The 16,674-nt window shown below is 43.6% G+C and overlaps 1 protein-coding gene across 1 annotated transcript; it reads right to left on the reverse strand.

The window, feature by feature from the left end:
* Positions 1 to 10: 10 nt before the first annotated feature.
* On the reverse strand, positions 11 to 15,511 carry LOC142860922 (hepatitis A virus cellular receptor 2 homolog). Its single transcript, XM_075992846.1, has 6 exons — positions 15,284 to 15,511; positions 13,764 to 14,102; positions 11,716 to 11,799; positions 7,227 to 7,267; positions 5,129 to 5,255; positions 11 to 506 (listed from the first exon to the last, which is right to left on the reverse strand). Exons 1-6 carry the CDS (start codon positions 15,339 to 15,341, stop codon positions 499 to 501), a joined length of 657 nt encoding a protein of 218 aa, XP_075848961.1. The 5' UTR covers positions 15,342 to 15,511; the 3' UTR covers positions 11 to 498.
* Positions 15,512 to 16,674: the final 1,163 nt, after the last annotated feature.

Genomic DNA, 16,674 nt, shown 5'->3' on the forward strand with positions numbered 1-16,674 from the left:
ATAATCAGAGTACTTCTAAATTAAGTACTCCCCCCTTTAATTTTATAATCCTACTCCTCTCTTACAGATGGTTTTGGTAACTAAGATAGAAACCCATTTCCTGAATTACCAATGATTGTTTTTCAAGGGCACAAGAATTATGAGGTTAAAGAAAACATTAAATTATGAAGTGTCCCTGTTTGAGAGAACACTCCTCAGTGACTTGCAAGACTAAGCATGATGTGAGCAGAGACAGCGAGAGGTCCATCCTCTCCACTCACGGTGGAAAGTGGGGACACCAGACGGGAACCAACACAGAAAATGACCCTGGAGATTAAAAGATGTTCAGCATGGTCATATCCAGTTGTTGTCTGCTGCAATCACAGGAGGAAGACCCTCAGTGAGCAACTGCGACTTAGTTCTTGACATGAAGACTGTCTTCCATGAGGTAGACCTTGTCTTCACCTCGGGGCCTCATGACCACTGTGTTTTGCAAAGCTCCGATCTTAACGATGAAATCTACCAAGCTGCAGAGAGAGAAAAAAGAGGTGCTGAAGGCAGAAGAGGTCACCTTTCAGGTCTGAGCAGAGCTTTCATTTATGATCAATACTCAGAAAACTTCCGCAGAGAACAACAGCACCACACAGAGCTCCCGTATAAAGTCAGAGAAAGGATCGATCAATAAACATCAAGCAAGCCAAGAACTATTTATAAAAACATCAGCTCATATTGGCATCCTTCACAAAAGTGGGAGATCTAAAAAGACAGATATTGAGCACCATGATTAGTTATCTACTCAGGATGTCCACATGGGATCCGGGCTAGGAACTGGATGACAAGTATATTTACAGTTTTGCACGGCGACCCTTTAGAAAGTGTTAGGAGTGGCAGGTGACCTGAATTAGATCCCTAGATCCTTTGTAAAGGCAGAAGGGAAGAACTGGCTTCACAAAGTTATCCTTTGTCCTCCACAGATGTCACGGCACTTCATGACACACACACATCATACCCACAATAATACAAATTTTCTTTATCAAAAAAGAATTTTGAAATCTGCATAGTATCTAATCCTCTAACAATAAGCATAGAGTAGAAAAACATTTAAACTACAGAGAGGTGTCTTTGGACTGTAGCCACTGGTCTGTGGCACAATTTCAAAGACTACTGTATGACACACATTCATAGTCACTGCATGCACACCAACATCACACACTGGACTGAAAGGGATTTGGGGAGAGCATTGTGGGTGTTTGTGGCTGGCCCATTCCATCAGCTGTAGGAGGGGCTTCTCTGGAGAGCTCATTCTGTGCCCATGTTCATCAAGGTGGGCACAGTGGACTGATGTTAGAGGGGCAAATCAGAGACGAAAACAGACTAACTCCAATGAGGTTATGTCATTTGAATACAGTACCATTTCTAGTACTAAAAGAGAACCAAAATAAATGTCTCCAGTCAGCCACATGAAGACACGCCTGCCCTGAGAATCACAAAGCAGATGGGGAAAAGCTTCTTTAAGCCTAGAAAAGTCACACATGCATAGGTACGAAAACAGTGTGGGGTCAGGAAGCTGTGATCAGTCAGTGTGATATAAGTGACAGAAAAAGTCGTGAGGAAATGCCCGGAGTATAGTAATCAGTGAATTGGATGTGTTTGCTTGTTTTGTTGTTTTGGTTGTGTGTGTGGAGAGAGAGAGACACACACAGAGAAAGAGACAGAGAGAGAGAGGAAAATCACTAAGGCTCACTGATTGCCAGCCTATTGAGTCACAATGAAAATAAAATTAAAAATAAACTTTTAGGAAAAAAGAACTTTATCACTATGATAAATCAAGGGGCTAAATGGGGTGGTGGGGTTTTCCTATAAGGAGTATTTCCTATCCAGTCTAATAAGCAGTTAGTGAAAGAAATTCTGGGCATGAATTCCTCAGACTGAGGCCATTAAGTGTGACCTGGGGTACCCTTTCACCTTTCTGAACCTCTTTTCCAATCTGTAGGATGCGTAGAATAATAGTGTATGGTCTGTAACATATTCGTTACTGGGAAGAACGTGATGAAAGCAATAACAGGCAAGTGTACTGGGCACTTGTGATGTGCCAGAAAGCACTGAAAACACATCAGCTCACATGATTAACTCGGACACACAAAGGAGAAGTAGGTGTAGCAGACAGTAGCCAGAGGGGTGGCCCTGCATAGATCAAATTGAACCAAATAAAACAGATTAAATGGCTTTATATCAACACAGATAACTACATGTCATAAAGAAGGTACAGGGCATTTTCAGAGGAGAGACTAAAAGAGATACAGAAATACGATCAATTAAAGAACCTACAAGGCAGATAACTACAATAACTGAGCGACGAGAACTTGGTATGAGCAGTAGAGGCCCTTGCTTGCCAGCGTTCCTTTGCACCCTCTGCTTCGACAGGAATTATCAAGCTCCAAATCCCTCAAACAGCCAGTACTTACCTGAAAACATCTAAAAGGACCTGGCTATTAACTCCCGTGATTTTTTATTTTATTCATTAATTTTTAATACCTTTACATTTATTTTATGTATGTCAGAGTTCTTTCTGAATGTGTGTATATGTATGCCACATGCATGCCCTTTGGTTATTGTTTTTTTAAATATCTTTTATTTTTAATTATGCACATATGAGTATGTATATGTATGGATATGTGCATATGAATCCAGGAGTCTGTAGATGCTGGTGTATCCCTATCCATATGGAATGGAATTTCAGGCAGTTGTGGGTGCTGAAAACTGAGCTTGGGTCTGTGCAAAAGCATTACCACAGGGTGTCTCTAGCCCTTTCATCATCTTTAATACAACAGGTACCCAATGAGAGGCACATCAGCTAAAATCAAAGCAATACTTTCAATACCAGCTCCAGAAAGCAAAATCTACCATTCAACGCTTGCTACAAGTTGTCAGAGCCAAGGCACTCCTTCCTTAACAGTTCAGATGCAACGGTTGGGAAATCAGAATGCTGATACATTCCTGGAAAACATGGTAACAAGAGAGGGGCTCCGGAAAATAATTTACAATCCAAGATGAACAGTGGGAACCAAGCAAGGTGTTCCTGCCTGGGAAAAGAAAAGGGGGAAGAAAAAGAGGGAGGAAAAGGAAGAAGAGGAAGAGGAAGAAGAGGAGGAAGAGGAGGAGGAGGAGGCGGAGGAGGAGGCGGAGGAGGAGGAGGAGGAGGAGGAGAAACAAGAAATCTACAAGACTGTAAGCAGAAAAGGAACTGACGTGAGTTTGACTCAGTGATCCTGGCTTCTTTTTCAGATGTGAGTACTCTAAATTAGGGCAAGGCGATACAAGAGAGATTAAAAGGGAAACTGAACACGTCACCAGAAACCATTGTGATGCTCTTTTCTAATCAAGGGTATCATTTTTATCTTTAGTTGAACCCTCCCCTGGTAACTTTGGGAGCTTTGTTTCTGTAGCCCGCAGGAAGGGTCTTCTCTATATTCATGGCTTGGTGCACTCACCCACGTAGCATCCCTAATGTGCTAGAATGACATTGCCAAACTGTCATTCACTGAAGGAAATGAAGATGTCTAGGTTTGTAAACTAGCTGCTGGAGAATAAGCTGAGCCTGGACTCTCGAGGCAGCTGGAGACACAGGTCCTGCCAATGTTCTCTGCCCTCAAGCCATGTGGGATCACAGTAGGTACTAATGCATATTATATGTAACCACATAATAATGGACCATATTTCCAGAGACAGGAGAAAACACACATACCCTCTAATGGTGACTTTAGACTCAACTACCATCTAATTAAGTTGTAAGTGTTATTTAATAAGATGATACAGTTAATAGGCCAAACGGTGTTGTAATTAATATAGTTTCTGTGTGATTATTTGGGTATGGGCAGCCGGGAAACAAAGTGCAGTCTCCGTTCACAAAGGGTGTTGTAAATGCATTACACTCTGGAGAAATGCCTTCTCTGCTCGCAGAGAAAAGAGACTATATCACAATTATGAAAGGGTGGAAGGCTTTGGACTTATGGGAACATTTGGATCTTTAGTGTGAAAATGGCCTCCAAGTACAATAACCAAACTGAAAAAACTTTTTCCTCCTGAGACAGGGTCTCCTGCAGCCCCCCTGGCCTGGAACTCAGTGTGTAGCTGACGATGGCCTTGTACTTCTGATCCCCCTGCTTCTACTTCCAGAGAGTTCTTTGATTACAGAACTTACAGTACACCCCCATACCTTCTTTTATGGGGCTCTTGTGTTTCCTGCATGCTACAGAAATACTGTAACAACTACAGTACATGCCCAGACGCCGAGCTGTCTATTTAAATAAAGACAAATAGTTGTGTGTGCTGAGCACTGTGAGGAGAAACCCCAGTCTGGAAGCCCAGGCATGGTTCAGTGTTAAAGAGAGGCGCCTGAGAAAGCAACATAGAAACCCACACAGAGAGAGAGGTTGTGTTGTTGGGCTTCCTAATAAGCATGGGTATATTTATATTTTAAATAAAGTAGCTCTTTCAGTGAGTTAGAGAGAGACAGAGAGAAGAGAGGACCAGGAGTTGGGGGGAAAGAGATGAGACAAAGGGAGGGAGGGGGAAGAAGGAGAGGGAAGAGCAGAAAGGAGAGGTACCCAAATGCTTCAACTCACATGAGGCCAGAGGACAGTCTGAGGGAAAAAAATCATTATCTTCTTCTACCACGTGGGTCTCTCAGATCAAACTTAGAGCATCAGGCTTGTGACAGGCACCTTAACCCACTAAGCCGTCGCACCAGCCCCAGGATTAGCTTGTGTATCTAAAGATAGCCATTCTGGTTGTCTGCCGCACTTGAAGGTCTGGACTTGGACCTTGCTCACAGTGAAACTTGGAGAACTCAGCTGCTCTCAGCAAGCTGTACTTCCCTCTGCCCTAGACTAGGAAGGAATAGTACAGCCTAGTTTATAACTGTTGATGACTAAGATGTCTGTAAAACATTTAGCACAGTGTCTACCTGCCACATAGGTAGAAGTTTGAGAGATCGCTAGTTATCAGCTATGTTACGGGCAATGTGTGGAAGGACAAGTGAGTGTCCTTCAGGTTTGCTTAAAAAATTGTATTTCTATCTAGGTTTGCACTGCTCCTATGGTAACCATTCTCTATCAGAAAGTAAAAGAAGCAGCATCCAGCAACTTACATTTAAGGAATAAAACACCAAAGATGAATGTCAGGGCCAGCCCAGCAAAGACTCTTACTCCGATATAGACAGCCATTCTGATGGTTTTTCCAGAGTCTTTCACTTCATTGGTCCATGTGGAATTTTGCTGGGGGACAGAGAACAGGAGTCAAGTTTGAGAAGCCCAGGAACTAGTCATATGCTCAGCAAGTCTCGCGATTCAAGAGGACCACTCTTCTTCATAGTCTCTCAGGATTGCAGGAATGATGAAGCCTCCCTTTATCTGTCTTCTTCCAGACTAGACCCAGTTAGCAGAGGAATAAAACGGGCTAGCTCAGTGTTTGCAGTTAACAAGGAAATAAAGCACCCCGCTCCAGTGCAGGGAGTCTAGAAGTCACTCTGTAGCCCACCTGCCTGCATCCCTACAGAGGCTGGATAATGGATCCTACTGCCTCAAAATTGTGTGTTCAAAGGGAGGGAGTTCTGGAAGTATTTCAGGGAACCAACCTCACACAGAAAAGCAAGTTTACAAGAGCCAGGACTTTGTAACCACACAGTCCTCAGCTCAAATCCCACATCCCCAAGAGCTCAGTGACCCTGTGGAGTGATTGAGACAATTAGCACGGAGCCTGTTTCTTTATGAACACTCGGTCAGTGGCAAACACTACTGTTATTTCTCTCATTTCTGACACCAAGGAGTCGCAGAGAACATCCTTCTATTTCTAAATTGTTAGTCCACATTCCACCTTCAAAGGCAATAATAGTAAAGACTCTGTAAAGGAAAATAAGACACCCAGCCATAAGCGGTGAACATTCATAATCCCAGAACTCAGGAAGTGGGGCTGGAAAGTAGCAAATTGAGGCCACCCTGGGCTACAGATTGAGATTACATTTAAAAAGACTCAAAGCTCTTGTGTATATTTGGGAACTAATTAGACTCAGTAGGTTATGAACAAGAAGAAGACAAGAACGTGGGAGGAGACATGAGAGGGATCTTGGAGGAGTTGGAGGAGGGATGAAGTGAATCTTATTGAAATACACTGTATTCATGTACAAAATAATCTAAGACTAAATAAAAACTACATTTAAAAACAATAAAATAATAAACAATGAAAGCAGTAAATCTCAGAGGTTAAATCGTCCATTTAATCACTACACGTGACTTCTGCAAAAGCAAGAGGCCTATGTACAAGTACTATGTGTTAAGCACTTGGGACAACAGAAGTTCTTAAAGGTACTCTCTATCTCAAAGAGGGGAGAGAGAGACAAGCAGACAAGATGCCAGGCACTGACTGTGAGCACACAAATAAGGGACTGAATTAGATGAATGCAGGCCTCTAGACATGGCTTAAAGAGTTGATTTTATTATTCTTACCTATTTATTATGGTGTGCACACGCATACATGTGCACCCATGCCGTGGTACATGGTGATTAGAGGACCACTCTCAGTGTTCTCCTTCCACCATGAGTTCTAAGAATCACACTCAGGTAGTCAGGCTGTGGGGCAAGCGCCTTTAACCACTGAGAAATTCAACGTCCAGTCATTGAAGTTGAACTGCTAGCTGACTTTTTAGTGTTTTTTTTTTCCCTGTCTAGTTCAGGACATAATAGTTCAGTACATAAATTCTTGCCCCTGGGTGTTCCTGAGTTGTGTCTTGTTACATAAAAATGAATTTAAAAAAAAATGAAAAATACAAGCAGGGCACCCCAACCCTGTGGAGGAGGAGGTAGGAAGACGGGGAGTTCATTATCATTCTTAGCTACTTAGTAAGTTTAGGACCAGCTGGGCTACATGACACCTTGTCTCAAAGCCACAATAAGATCGAAGTGGAAAACCTGAAAAGAAAGGAACTTTTCACAGTGACACATAGCAGTGGCATTTGCAAAGACAGATGAAAAGCTTCTTTCTTCTTGGGGGTTTTCCACACTTAGCACGTGCCAGAAATCTCACACTCACACCCAACTTCTATCAGTAACAGGCCTATATGGTCAGACCTGTCAACACATGAAAGCCACAGAGTGTGAAGACAAGAAAGGTACAAGCTTTCCCACACAAGGGGTGCTCTGAAAGAAGTCTATGATCATCATAATGTTAGCACACACACCAAAGTTACTTACTGTTTGGCTTTTATCCTGGAGGGTCCCCAGAGTCTGAGTCTCTGTCACACACATACACAAAGGGGAGGAAGTAGACAATAGTTAAGAATGGTTTTTAACTCCAGATCAAAGAAAAAAATAAACAAGAGACTTGGCTTTAGAGGGGTTCCCAGGTGTTCAAGGAGATGTCCCCAGCTAGGTCCTTGGGCAGCTGAGGAGAGGGTGCCTGAACTGGCCTTGTCCCATAGCCACACTGATGAATATCTTGCATATCACCATAGGACCTTCATCCGGTGATAGATGGAGATAGAGACAGAGACCCTCACTGGAGCACTGGACTGAGCTCCCAAGGTCCAGATGAAGAGCAGAAGGAGGGAGAACATGAGCAAGGAAGTCAGGACTGCGAGGGTGCCTCCACCCATTGAGATGGTGTGACTGGTCATTAGGGAGCAAACCAAGGCCAGCTGGTCTGGGACTGAACTTGCGTGTGATCAGACCAGACTCTCTGAATGTGGCTGACAATGATGGCTGACTGAGAAGATAATGAAAATGGCACTGGGTTTTGATTCTACTGCACGTACTGGCTTTTTGGGAGCCTCGTCTGTTTGGATGCTCACCTTCCTAGACCTGAATGGAGTGGGGAGGGCCTTCGGGCTTCCAAAGCCTTCCTCAGGGATTCAAGTATGATTGTTGATAGCATGTTCAGAAAATGTTCACTGTCTCTTTCTCCTGGCCTGATGCTACCCTCCAGAGTTTACCTGCCAAGCTAAACCTGCCTCCTTATTCAGCCATATGTAACAGCCCCACCTCCCTGTTCAACTCTATATATGAAACGTGCTGAGTTGCCCAGGTGCTGAGGCTTCACCATCCAAAAACCCAGCTTTTGTGCGTGTCTATGTGTTTGTGATTGTTTCATTTCGCTCCACTTCAGTAAGCGGTCAAGTCCCTGGAGCTGAGCAAAGACGTGGCAGTACATAAAGAGATTCAAGGACAAAAAAATCAGATGATAGTAGACCCGGGAAGGGCCTGTGACCAAGTTTAACATGACTTTGTGCTAAAAGAAGCTGAGAAGAAACTAGGACTAGCAAATCTGAGCCTAATTAACTGACTGTGGTTTAAAAATTACAAAGACGGTCTCAGCCTAACATCATTTAGGGGAGAAAGCGCTCCAGCTTTGTTTTCATTATCTGAAAGCAACTTAAAGCAGAAAAACCACAGGGTGGAACTTGAGAGGAAACAGGAATCTTCACCACAGGCAGGAAATGTCACTTCTGCTTCCCCATCACGGCGATTCTCGGTCTAAGTGGCAAGACTGGCTTGTTCTCTCTCTCTCTCTCCCTTGTGTATGTGTCTGTCTGTCTCTGTGTATGTGTCTGTCTGTCTCTGTGTATATGTCTCTGTGTCTCTCTGTCTCTGTCTCTCTCTCCCTTGTGTATGTGTCTGTCTGTCTCTGTGTATGTATCTCTGTGTCTCTCTGTCTCTTTCTCTCTCCCTCTGTGTATGTATCTCTGTGTCTCTCTGTCTCTTTCTCTCTGTCTCTCTTTCTCCCTCTGTGTATGTGTCTGTCTGTCTCTGTGTATATGTCTCTCTGTGTCTCTCTCTCTGTCTCTTTCTCTCTGTCTCTCTCTTCCTTTTTGAGACTGTGTCTCAAGTAGTCCAGGTTGCCTCCAAAAGCCAGGTGACCTTGAACTCCTAATCCTCCTATCTTCCCCTTCTGAGGGAGGGATAGCAGGCCTGAGCTATCACACTTTATTCACGTCCTCCTGGGGATAAAACTCAGGGCTTCCATGGCTAGACAAAGATTCTGCCAATTCAGCAATACCTCCAGCCCTGACCTCTTTACTTTTCTCCTCCATTTCGTTTTGCTATAAACAAGAACAAGAGATGTCTGTAATGTTGTTTTCTGTTTTACTTGGAGAACTGAAGACTGCACTAGAAACAGGCATCAGGGAGGAGGAATAAAGTGGTCATGAATGTATATAGATGCCACGGTTACTGTCTGCTCGCACTGAGGTGCCAGCAATGGTTCTTAGCGCTGTTAATTTTTTTTTTTAATAATTATTCGGTTGGATTTCTTCCTTCCTTTCTTTTTCTTTTCTTTTCTTTTTTTTTTTTTTTGAGACAGGGTCTCTCTCTATGTAACCCTCGCTGTACTGCAACTTGCTATATAGATCAAGTTGGCATGGGAATTTGCAAAGATCCTTTTGCCTCTTCCTCCCAAATGTTAAAATTAAAGGCATGTGCCATTGTGCCTGACCTAATCTTAATTATATATATAAATATGTTATAAGAAAAATACAAAAATATAAATAAAATAATTCTATATAAATATATGTGTATGATGTATGTAAGTATGTACCACTATTTTGCCATTTTTAAATAAAGAACAGGAGTTTTCTTGCCGGGCGGTAGTGGCACACGCCTTTAATCCCAGCACTCGGGCGGCAACTCTCTGTGAGTTCGAGGCCAGCCTGGTCTACAAGAGCTAGTTCCAGGACAGGAACCAAAAAGCTACGGAGAAACCCTGTCTCGAAAATTAAATAAATAGATAAATAAATAAATAAATAAGAAAAGAAGTTTTCTTTATCTTACTGTTCATGTATGCATGTGTGTCTACAAGTAAGTGTGTGTGTGCTCATGGGACATGCTATGGTGTATATATGGAGATCAGAGAAAGATCTTTGGGAGATCCTTCTCCAACATCTGGGGACCTAGGATCTAACTCAGGTTGATAGTCTTGGTGGCAAGGGGCTTTACCTGCTGCACTAACACACCAACCCAGAAACAGGATGTTAGAGAACTCTGCTCATGACACACGAAACCTAAACTTCAGAGACCAGAACTGGCCAGGAGACCTGAATTTAGAAGCCAGTTTACTCTCACTGCAGTACGGAACCATTTTCTCATTCCGCCTTCTGGCCCTACTAACAGCACTGGTGACAGGCGCTAATGCACCCTGAGAACACACTGTGACCAGACACTGGACTAACCATTATGGTCTCATTTTCTTAATGAAATCCTACAAGTCATAGCTTGTGAATTATATGACATGATGAGAGGGGTCTTAATCTATTTTCCTCTCCCATTTCAGAAAAACAAAAAGAGCTTCATAGAGTTTAAGAGCAGAACTCTACCCAGAAATAAGATGAGATTAACCTTCCTGATCGATGTGCCCTGGGATCAGCTTCTTCTGTCTCCTTTGTCTTCTGTGACAGCTCCAACCTTGGCCCTAGAAAGAACTGAGCTCCTCCTTACGTGGCTGACATCTGAGGAAGCTGATGGTCGGTGTTCAACTAGAAAGGACCCTGATTTCTCCTAATCAATCCCTTTTCCGCAATATAAGCAACAGTGCCAGCCCAGAGTAAATCAGAAAATAACAAAGACAACAATCCTTTACACTAAGTTTACTTAATATCTAACGAAAATAGAATCATTCCTTATTAAAAGTTTTTAAATTAAATTTTAAATAAATGTCTGCAAAATGACCCCACACATAATGGCACTTCCCTGAGACCTGAATCCAGTCCCCTCCTCTCATTCAGGACAAGGAGAGAGCAGGTGCCTCTAAGTTTCTCTCTTATCACCACATGCCATCCATGGCACGTGAGCACAGAGAGAGAGAGACAGAGAGAGAGACAGAGAGACAGATATTAATTTATTAAAATGTAATAAAATTGAAACTTTAAGTAAGAGGGGCCCCTTGTTGGCAGTGAACCTTACCCTCTAATAGCTGAGCCATCTCTACAGCCCCAAATCACTCTCTTTCTAAATGACATGATAGTAATGGTAGATGGTTCTCCTTTTTTGTGTAGCAAAACCTGTGGGCATCCAAATTAAGTTCTCCATGGGGGCAATGTTATTTTTCCTGAGTCAGGAAAACCAGAGGTCTCTGAACAACAAGAGGAACCAGAGCCCCAGGGAACTGAAAGTCCTTGGCCCAGGTCACTTGGCTAGTTTGTTGTAGCATGAGGACCTTCTTGTTGGGGTTTCTGTCTCACCCGGTCCCCACCATTTAGTCCCAAAGAAAATCACAGAGTCTACATTAGACATAAACTGATTGGCCCATTAGCTCAGGCTTCTTCTTAGCTCTTGTAGCTTATATTAACCCATTGTTTTTATCTATGTTAGCCTCATGGCTCAGTACCTTTTGTAGCAGAACAGATCACATTCTGCTTCTTTGGGGGTCTGGGCAGGACTCGTGGAAGAGATTCCTTTTTCTCAGAATACTCCTGTTTTTCTCGCCCCGCCTCTACTTTTTGTCTGATTGACCTGCCTATACTTCTTGCATTTATTTAAAACATGACTGACAAAATATACACAATTCTCCCGCATCAGTTTCTGACTTCTACAGAATCCTAACCCAGGGACCAACATGTATGGATGACCACCACCTCACTCACCTCAAACAATATCTCAAGTGTGAAAAGTGATTTTCTTAGCTATTTATCATATTCCAAACTCTGTGAAACGAGATCCGAGCTAAACACATACGCCTGTGCTCATGTCTCACCTGAGCCATCTCCCTTGGTCGTTAGGGTTCTTGGAGAAGTTGGAGTAGGGTATCCACGAGCAGGGACAGCAGGGGCGAACTTGGCTTGATTCAGAAAAAAATATTAAGAATCATGATTTTCAGTTATTTCTCTCCTTTCACCATGTGGGTTACAAAGACAAAACTCAGGGGGATCAGGCTTGGCAGTAAGTGAGCTTATCCACTGAGCCCTCTCGCCTGCCCAGGAGTGAGGATTTGCTTCAGGGAATCCACAGGGCAGCAGAAAATACGTGAAAGACGAGAAACGAAAGATGCATGCCCTCACCTTCAAACCGGCATGGTCACATTCAGAGAGAGATAGCACCTACTTCAGACACATAACCGCAGCAGGACATGGTTGCCATCGCCACTGTCTAGTCAGTGATGGAACTACCAGTGTGAAAGTCACATGAAAGCTCATAAACATCACCTTGTAGAATCCTTTCAGGGATAGTTGACTACATTGTACAGCTGAAGAGGTCACACATGAAGTAATGCTCCAATGTTACACATTTAGTAAGGACAGTTGATTTGAACTCTGTTCCAGATGACCACAAAGGGTTTTTTGCTGAGCTGTATACCTAACCCTATCTATTATAAACTTTAAAACATAAGAATTTATACATAAACACCTCCTTAAGATGCACATACAACCCAAGGCCTATATTCCTGACTTACCTGCAGAACATATTTGCAAAAGAAAGAAAGAAAGAAAGAAAGAAAGAAAGAAAGAAAGAAAGAAAGAAAAAGAAAATTCAGAATTCATCCCAGATACAGCCATGTCTCTGCTCTGCAGGTGGGCCCAGGCACCAGAAGGAGGTGGAAAGATCGTAAGACTCAGAGGTAGGAGATGGACACAAGGAAACAATCTTCCAGACAACACAGGACCGCTGCACATATGAACTCACTGAGACAACAACAGCCAGTGCTCACAGACATGCAAAGACTCTAGCCACACAAATCCCAGCACTGAGATGTGATGGAGGAAGGTCATTGGCTAATAAAGAAACTGCCTTGGCCCATCTGACAGGGCAGAATTTAGATAGGCAGAGTAAACAGAATAGAATGCTGGGAGGAAGAGGAAGTGAGCTCAGAAATCATGCAGCTCCTCTCAGAGCCAGACGCGATGCAGCCAGCTGCCAGGTCACAAATGCTGAATCTTTCCCGGTAAGCACATCTAGTGGTGCTACGCAGATGATTAGAAATGGGCTAAATTAATACATGAGAATTAGCCTAGAAGAGGCTAGATATAATGGGTCAGGCAGTGTTTAAAAGAATACAGTTTGTGTGTTGTTATTTCAGGGCATAAGCTAGCCAGACAGCCAGAGACCAGGCGGCAGGAACGCAGCCCGCAGCTCCTACTACAGAGATGGGGAAGTGGACATGGATCCCCACTCCTAAGAAGTTATTCGCATTGACACAAGCTGGGACAGGGCAAGTCCAGCGTCCTCCAAGGGAGTGTCACTGGGTATACAGCCACACAAAGAGCAGGCCCCCTGGCAACGCAGACTCAATTTGACTTTGGGCACTTTTTTGGTTTGATATTTTTCATGTTTTGGATTTACTCATCTGTTTGACTTTTGGCCGGGTGTTTGGTTTTGCATTGTGTGTGTGTGGGGGGGGGGGGTCTAAGAGATAGAAAGAATATGAAGTTGTGTGGGTAGGAAGGTGGGGAGAATTTGGTGAAAGTTGGAGGAGGGGAAAGAGTATGATCAAGAGTATAGTATGAAAAAATTAAAGCAAAAATTAATTTAAAGAAAGGAAGTTTCCAGTGACCTAATGATCAGGCAGGGTCTTGAACCTCTCTCTGGTCTAGGCCTTTCTTCCCCTTCTCTAGGCTGCATCCTTGAGTACGAAAACACATGGCAGGTACATCATTGGCCTTCACTGTGAGGCCTCTTCATCCTGGGCCTTCCCTTGCCACCCCCAGGACTGTAACTAGAGGTGATAATAATCCATATGTGTATTATGATTTCATGATCCACAGGTGATTCTTATAGACAAAGAGGACATGGAAAGGGTCTACTCACCTGGTCTGATGTCTAATTTCACGTTTACTTTTTTATCATTCCCTACACCAGGGAATTGTACGCAGCAGCAGTAGGTCCCACGGTCAGCTAGAGTCACATTCTCTATGGTCAGGGACACATCTCCTTTGAGGAAATTCCCCTTTAGCTGGTATCTTCTGGATTTCTGATATGTCACATTTCTTTCATCAGTGCCAAGCACCCAATTGTCACACTGTGACCAAGGACAGTGTCCCTTGCCCCAGCACACAGGCACAGGTCTCCCATAGGCAGCTATACTGTAGTCGCAGGGCAGATATGCATTCTTACCGACCTCGACTATAAATGCATCTTCCAAAGACCCTACACAGAGAGGAGAGGAGGGCGAGATGGTGAGGGGGTGGGTCCATTTCTGTTGGTAATGCAACATAGAATTAAAGAGGGAACTCTGGCTTTCCTGTTGGGAGGAGGATTACCGTGCCAATGATTCTCTGTCACCAGAGGAAGCAGCGAGTCCTGTTCAGACACTTACTATGATTGCCCATGCCTCTAATCCTGGAGCTTGGCAGGTGGAGACAGGAAGATCCCAAACTAGCCTGCATGATGAAATCATCTCTCAAAAAATAAATTAACAGTCCAGAAAGTGATGACTGCCTTAATCCCTGTCCTGAGGATTCTGTGGCAGAACTGCAGTGAGTTTGAGGCCAGCATGGGCAACCTCTGCTCATTCCCTAAAATGACTGCCTCCATTGGCCTGAGAAGGAACATGAGAACCTGCATGTCTCTCAGTTCCCATGTGTTGTGGGCCCTTGATCCCCACCCCCACCCTGTCACAAACACATACTTTTTAGCCCTCAAAGAGAACTGTGAACAGTTTTTTGAAGAATAAAATACCTGGGCTAATGGAATCAACATTCGGAAAAATGAGAATTGTTTGCCAGGAATGTGGCCCACCTGTCTGGGCTAGCTGTCTGTTCATTATCAAAGAAAAGGTAACCTAATTCTCAATCTCTTTCTCTCTCTCTCTCTCTCTCTCTCTCTGAGATAAAAGTTCTGACAAAACAAAACTAGTAGCTTGCATATTTGAAATTCTTCAAATGTTGTACTGAAGTTTAAATGCCTTTATAACAACACACACGCACACACATCTATATAATATATATATAATAAAGTATTCAAACCACATAAATGGTACATGAAAGCAGGACCACCTCTCCCAACTCTTCCCATCCCCCTAGAGCTCAACCATTCAAAAATGTCCACACACTGTTGCCTCCTGACAATGCTTACACACATAACAGAGCACCTTGGTTCTCTCTGTAGCATTGTGATTCCCAGCATCTGTATCAGGTTGTTCAATTAGGCTCTCTGCTTCTCTCATGGATGGATATGTCTAATTTACTTACCCGATCTCCACTGTTGACATTTAGGTTACTTCCCAACATATGCTATTAGAAATAACATCACTCTGCCCATCCTCTATCTCTGTCTTGCCCTCTGTGTGATAATCTTTCTCCATCTGAAAAGTACCGGCCCAGACTTACTTGCAAGTAGCAGTAGCAACAGCAGCAGGACACCGTTGAAAATAAGATGTGGAAACATTAGTACTTGGCGGGGAAAAGCAAAGGCCAGCTCAGTGTAGGCACAGCTTTAGCTCTCCAGTTAAAATGGTGCTTCCTCTAACTTCTGTCTACCCCACAATCATGAGGGCTGACCACACCCACTCAGGGTCAACCTACTTCCTAGGGTGTCTGACCACGCGAAGTTCTCGTGTTAGTACAGCTAGTCACATCTGAGAACGTTCCTGTCCTACGTCATGTCACAGTAGACAGAGCCTGCTGGCACTCTGACGTTTATCACATGAAATCAACAAAAAGGAAGCAGTATTTCAGGGAAAGAAAAGTATTAGTCATGGCAAGAGTCTTCTAACATCTCAGATAAAACAGCCTGTATAAACCATGTATAAACCCAGCTGGTTACTAAGGAACAAAAAATATAAACATGTCACTCATGTATTCGAGCTGTCAGGTCCCTCTCCATCAATCCAGCCTGTGACTGCTGTCCTTGATGCACCTGGAGTGGGAGCTGAAGCAATGAAGCCGGATGTGTGGTGCACACCTTTAATCCCAGCTGCTGGGAGGCAGAGAGAGGCAGGCCGATCTCAGTCTTTAAGGCCAGCCTGGTCTACAGAGCTGGAGTTCCAGGACTGCCTACACAGAGACAACCTATCTGGCTCAATAAATAAATAAATAAATAAATAAGCAGTGAGTGTCATATTTCTTATCTTTACATGTATAAATTACTTCTATGCCAATCGAGAGCCCAGTTCAAATCCTCGGTCTAATACACTTTAGAGTGTAATCTATAAGCTTATTGTGTCTGACTTTCCTTGTTTATAATAGTATTATGAGACAAGGAAACGATCAAGACACCATTTCAAGTGCCACATGCTTTATAATTCCAGTCTCAGTAAGCCAGACCCAAAAAGAGGAACATGGGATGTACTCACTCATATTTGGTTTCTAGCCATAAACCAAGGACATCGAGCCTATAATTAGTGATCCTAGAGAAGCTAAATAAGGAGAACCCAAAGAAAAACATATAGGCATCCTCCTGAATATTAACCTTTAGCAAGCAATGAAAGGAGACAGAGACAGAGACCCACATTGGAGCACAGGACTGAAATCTCAGGGTCCAAATCAGGAGCAGAAGGAGAGAGAGCACGAGCAAGGAACTCAGGACCGCGAGGGGTGCACCCACACACTGAGACAATGGGGATGTTCTATTGGGAACTCACCAAGGCCAGCTGGCCTGGGTCTGGAAAAGCCTGGGATAAAACCGGACTCTCTGAACATAGCGGACAATGAGGACTACTGAGAACTCAAGAACAATGGCAATGGGTTTCTGATCCTACTGCACGCACTGGCTTTGTGGG

Source organism: Microtus pennsylvanicus, chromosome 11 (genome assembly GCF_037038515.1).
Source record: "Microtus pennsylvanicus isolate mMicPen1 chromosome 11, mMicPen1.hap1, whole genome shotgun sequence".
Lineage (NCBI taxonomy): Eukaryota > Metazoa > Chordata > Mammalia > Rodentia > Cricetidae > Microtus > Microtus pennsylvanicus.